The sequence below is a fragment of the Pundamilia nyererei genome, unplaced genomic scaffold, assembly GCF_000239375.1.
Source record: "Pundamilia nyererei isolate P.nyererei 1_Seehausen unplaced genomic scaffold, PunNye1.0 scaffold00076, whole genome shotgun sequence".
NCBI lineage: Eukaryota > Metazoa > Chordata > Actinopteri > Cichliformes > Cichlidae > Pundamilia > Pundamilia nyererei.
In genome coordinates this window covers 1886994-1892644 of record NW_005187477.1, presented here as the reverse complement: position 1 = coordinate 1892644, position 5651 = coordinate 1886994, and the positions used below count along the sequence as shown (strand labels likewise).

Below are 5651 nucleotides of genomic sequence, written 5' to 3'. Positions count from 1 at the left end.
ATTTACCTCCTTTTTTTGTCATTTAACACGTCGGCAGTTTTGGTCCTCGACATAAAATAAGCTGGAGGCTCAACTGAGAGCCTAAATTTAGTTTGTAGACATGGAAATGTACAAAGTCTCGGTTACACAGACAGAAAGAAAAACACAGTACAGATAATGTTAATATTATTTTTCTAATTTATTTAAGAAAAATATATATTTGTTGATTCTGATGGAGACATTGGGCACATTAACGTAGACATATGTACAATTCTCTTTCATAAATACAAAATTATTTACAAAAATTAAATAGGAAAACGTTCTTCTGGGAGGTATGTACACATTGCATTGTTCTCTTAAATTAATGAAGATAATACAAAGACACATCTACACAAGAACAACACGTATTTTTGGTATCAAATGGATTATTAAAAAAAACAAAGGAATAAAAACTCTTTGGAGTCCTTCACTGATATAAAACGTTTTCTTTTTTTTCTTATATAAAAAGCAAAAAAACCCGTCAGCGGCGTTTTTATTGTCAGACCGACTGAACTGGGTCTGCAGCGGTTTCATGAAGGCAGCTTTGAAGGTTAGCTTTTTGATTAATAGAAATATAAAATTCAGCTGGGAACAAATGGACCCGTACGATGAATCCAGCCCAACGGTTCGACTTTGATTATCTTTCAATTCACAAGGCGGAAAGGCAGGAAACAGCTGATTGTTATTAGGGGAACAAAGCCCCCCCCAGTTCACCTGAAACATCATTTACACAGCGATTAATATCCAGGGCTGAAGGCTGGAGATACAACTGGGGCTCAGAGACGGGTGGACTGACAGGCTCAGCGCAGGATTTGAACTTACCATTAAAAACCATAATAAAACTCGTCCAGTCTTCTGGGAGAACATCAGACAGTGACGTTCTCACTCTGATTGCTGGCTTCAAGTCTTTTTGATGTTTTTAGGGACAGAGGCACTTTGGATTCTGCAGGTTTGGTGATTGTAAGGCGGATATTGTTCTTACTGAACAGGCCACAATGTGACGAGGAAAAATTGAACGGCGATTGAAGGTGGACGACAGAAGCGTTGTCACAAACTATCCAGCCCAGGTCACAAATACATGATCTGTGGAAAGGTACGGCTGTTTGACCTAAAAGAAAGAGGTTTGCCTCCCATTTCTGCGAGCAGGTCCTCTGATGATTGCGAAATTAGGGAGCATAGCTAAGGCACCCGTCTGTGTGAGAGGCGGACAATTCTCGCTTCGATCGTTTCGATCGTGGATCCAAAGAAGATTAAGAAAGAGTGCAGAGACAGAAGGTCAGGGCAAGATTTAAAGAATGAATAGTGCAAATGATGCCGGACGTTCAGTCTTTCCTCCCTCGTCTTCTCATTGCCATCCGAACATTGACAGTATCCAAGCAGACTAAAACAACAGAAGTCTCTCCATTGAGCAGCAGTAATAAATATTAAATTAAAAAACTGTGTGTAGAATAGATCCTCTGGGTATACTGTTCTGGACAAAACACTTTCAGGCCCTCAGCAGAAAAGATCCTTTGCTGGTGGTCTGAAAAATCTCAGGTTATACCTGAGAACGAGACAGAGAAGCAGCGGTTAGTCATCAGCGTACGGCATCACTGCACTGCGCCATGAACATCATTCATGAAGCACAACGTTAGAAGAAATATTAATAAGTGTTTTTAACCTCTTCCACCTGGAGGCACTGGGACCAGTCCGGACCTGTTAGAAAAAAGTTTGCACTTTCAGCGAGCAGCCCGCCTGAAACACCGCTGTGCTTCATTTCTCTGCAATTTATGGAGCTGCAGTGAAATCAGTGTTGCTGACTCTCACATTCACAGTTGTGATTAGGTCAGCACGATATTTAAACAATAACACTGATGACGGGATATTAGCATTCTTTACATTTTGTGATAGGCGCAGTATTGCAATAACATAGCACAATTTGCCAGCAGTTTCATTGAATTTATAAGACATTAATATTTTGTGTCCTTGCATCGTCACACAGGATACTGCAGTACTAGGATGTATTCATTTTCTCACCCCTACGGGGGGCATTTTTCCAGTTTTTTGCAAAAAATCTCTCACTCAGAGGTCACAGCTTTGTTCTTTCTTATGGACTTACAGATAAGCTGTAACATTGTAGCCAGAAGACATGCAAACATCAGTGCTGAGCATTAGAGTGAAAGAAAGGGGCATCTGGTGCATATCATATTACTGCAACCGACCAATCACAATGTTGTGATGCTACAATAGCAGAGCCTGCATCAGGGGTCCAACTCCAGTCCTCGAGGGCCGCTGTCCTGAAACCTTTCCATGTGTCCCGCTGCAACACACCTGAATAACATTAGTAGGTCATTAGCAAGACTCAGAACCTGAACACATGCTGCACAGCGGCCCTCGAGGGCTGGAGGTGGACCCCTGGCCTACATAAAGATGAAGTCCTGACGTGAGACTTTGAGTCTGGCTACATTTAGAATTAATTATTTCAAAAAGTTTGCATAAAACAGACGATTAACAGTAATAATGTTTCTCTGTGGCACAAAAGCCCTGAGAGTGAACCTCTCCCATGCACCGAGCAAGCAAGTCAATAAAGCGGTAAATACTATTAATAATATGAAAAATACAATCCTGGTGGCTTTTTTCTGCAGATGTCAGCTGCTCTAAATTTGCCTTCTCATTTCCACTTTTAGAGGAAATGTTTATTTTTCATCAATCAGTGCAGTTACTAACTTTTTTTATCTAGATTATTGTGCACACACTGAACCCACACAAACAGCTGTCCATCATCCTCATCGAGTTCAAGTCATTTGTATAACAGTATGAATTTAATGCTCTGGACATGCTGAGCAAAGACACGTTGAACCAAGTTTCATTTTGCTTCGTCGAGCTTGCAGAGAAAAACCAACGTGTAAATTCAGTGTCAGATGGTTAAAGACGACTTTGAACTTTGAACCTTCCTCACTCTCCCATTCTGCGTTTCGCTGCCACTCTTCCATTAACAAAATGAATCCTTGTAATAGTAATGTGATCGACCCAAGTCAACAACGGAGAGATAAACGCTCGCGTGGTTGTGTTCCTCACCTCAGTAGCAAACACACACTGCTCCAGCTGGTCTGGGATGATGAACACTGAGTGATACAGACTGTCCTTTGCAAAACTGAGAGGAGGGACGATGACGGACGGCTCGCATTTCTTACTGTTAGAGGAAACAAGAGCGAGACAGACAGACAGACAGACAGACAGACGGAGAGAGGGAAGGTTGGTCCAACAGCAAACAAAGATTTTGACAGCAAGACTCAGTGAAGATCCCCCCCCACCATGGACTGATCAGTTAAGACACAACGAGCTGCGACTTGTCTGAATTAAACTCACAGGAACGAAGCACAAACAGAAACAGAGATAACTATCAAACCATCAGGTCCTTACAGGTCAAACTTGTTCTTGTCCAGGTGCTGCTCCTCCTTTGCCAGGTTGTAATCTGCCATTTTGTTTTTAAACATGGCCACGTTGTCGCTGCCCTTGTCCACCAGCGCTACATCCTTATTGGACATTTTAAGATGAGCTCCCGGGAGGAGGAAGGCCTCTTTCTCCTTCAGGCTGCCCAGAGTCGCTCCAGGTAAGCTCCCGTTCTTGGGCGCCCCTCCGCCAATCACCGCGTTGCGGTTGTTCACCGTCTCCAGGTCGTTTTTTACTGACGTGGAAAGGGCTCTCAGCTCCCTGCCCCGGTACAGGTGGCGCAGAACGAAGATGGCGGCGCACACCAGCAGGGAAAATGTCACTATTCCCAGAGCAATAGCGGCAATCATGGCCGCTGGAGGGTCTCCATTCGCGGCCGGTTTCACAGTTGGCTTGAGAGAGTGTTCGCAGCGCGTGCCCATGAAGTTTCGCGGGCACTGGCACACGGGGCCGGTGAAGTGGGTGAAACACGTGCCGCCGTTTTCGCACGGGAACTGGTCGCAGAGGCTGGCGCGCACCGTGCAGTCTTTGCCGGAGAAGCCGAGGGTGCACGTGCAGCTGTAGTTGTTGATTCTGTCGAAGCAGGTGCCGCCGTTCCTGCAGGGATTGCTGGCACAGTCGTCGATGTTGGTCTCGCAGCGAGAGCCGGTGAAGCCTGGCTGACAGCGACACATGACGATGCTGCCAACGTCAAAACACTGAGCACCTGCAGACAGGAAAAAAACAGGTGTGTGTTAATAACAACTGGAGGAAACACCTGGCAAGGTAAAGCAGAAGAGGGCAGATGTTCATCTGCTACTGACTGATGTTGAGACTTCAAAGAGGTGAAACGGGCCCCAGTTTTAGGGTCATTTATTCTGCTGAGCAGTAAGTGTTACCAGATATGTAGTTAGCATGTTGGCCATGAAGCATCATTTGGAAAGGAAATAAAGTGTGTAGACGTTTAATAGATTCTGATGCCTTCAGCCCTGCTTACGAGCTAAAGCCATACAGCAGACACGGGAAACAAGGTTTTTGTGAAATACTCATCATTGAATCGCTCTAAGCGTCTCATACGTTCACTGGTATTTCTGAGTATTAGTATGTGGACTAGAAAAAACAGGGGAACCACAGCAGAGCCTTGGGGGAGGCCGGAGGAGGCTAAATACTCCGAATCACAGTTTCATTCTAAAAAAACAACAAAAGAAACAAAGAAAAGAAACCAGGTTTCTGAAAATTTGACAAACTGTGGTAATAATTAAGCCGACAGTGTGCAGAAGACATTTTGAACCCTGCAGACTCGCCACAACGAAGCAAACTCCATCTGGACAGAGGAAGGACGAGCCGGGGCTGAGAGCGGGAGGGGAAAAATGTTCTTTACAACATTTCCTCTCAACAGATGCCCCTCAGAAAAACATGTGTGATTAGAAACATCCTGAGAAGTTGTTTTCCAGCACCAGGAAGTCATGTGATCTGCCAGAACAGTGGACTATAAAACTTAAACCATATCCGTCATTTCAGTTTAACTTCTCTGAAACAGGAGAAGATGCGCATCACAAATTAGCTAACAAATGATTCATTTTTGCTTTTGCTGGGATTTCGTGCTCTAAAAGCATTTTTAGGAGGGGAGAGGCACTGATCCTGCAGCCATGTATGGGTTCATGTTGGGCTGTTATTCCAAACTGCAGGCTGTGTGCTGTAAAAACAGACCCATATTTGGTTGTTCTGTGTTGCAACACTGCAAACAGAGCACAGCGTCATCTATCAGGCAGCAGTATTTTTTTACCCTCTGTCAGGCTCACTGAAAGACAGGAATGACTGCAGATTGAAGATAAGCAGGCGGCGGTTTCCACATGTTAATGAGAACCTCAGGGAGAACCGAGGGGTCGACAGGCACCCCGAGAAGCGGGGGCGGATGATAGGCCGATGATGACTGTTGTTTAATTATAAACTCTGAGATATGCTTCCTTTATTAATGCCAGGTCTGCCGGTGGAGCCGTCTGACCCTGATAATGCGTCTCCTCTCGTAAACGACGTGAAACTTTAAACTGACTGTTGGCCCAGCTCGCACGAGAACAGGTTACCCAACCACAGACCACAGATTATAGAAATCAAACAGCAAAACATCCTGCACGGTGCAAAATATCAAGCTTTAGAGCCAGATCAACGTTAAAATCGGAGCTCCAGCGGCTTTGTTGTGTTTTCCTCACATGCACACACGC

At 44.7% G+C, this 5651-nt stretch overlaps 1 protein-coding gene across 3 annotated transcripts in view; it reads right to left on the bottom strand.

Moving 5' to 3' along the window:
* Positions 1 to 206: 206 nt before the first annotated feature.
* dlc (deltaC) overlaps positions 207 to 5651 on the bottom strand; it is a 20250-nt gene continuing 14805 nt past the window's right edge. The window contains exons 8-10 of one of the 3 annotated variants that reach the window (XR_001290426.1): positions 3421 to 4156; positions 1679 to 3190; positions 207 to 1561 (exon numbers count right to left, since the gene is read on the bottom strand). Coding sequence is in view for 2 of the 3 variants with exons in the window: in XM_005737450.2 (XP_005737507.1) it covers positions 2953 to 3190; positions 3421 to 4156 (974 nt within the window). In the remaining variant the exon portion in view is untranslated. Of the gene's footprint in view, positions 3191 to 3420; positions 4157 to 5651 lie in introns of all 3 variants that reach the window. The other 2 variants (XM_005737451.1, XM_005737450.2) reach the window with 2 other exon arrangements.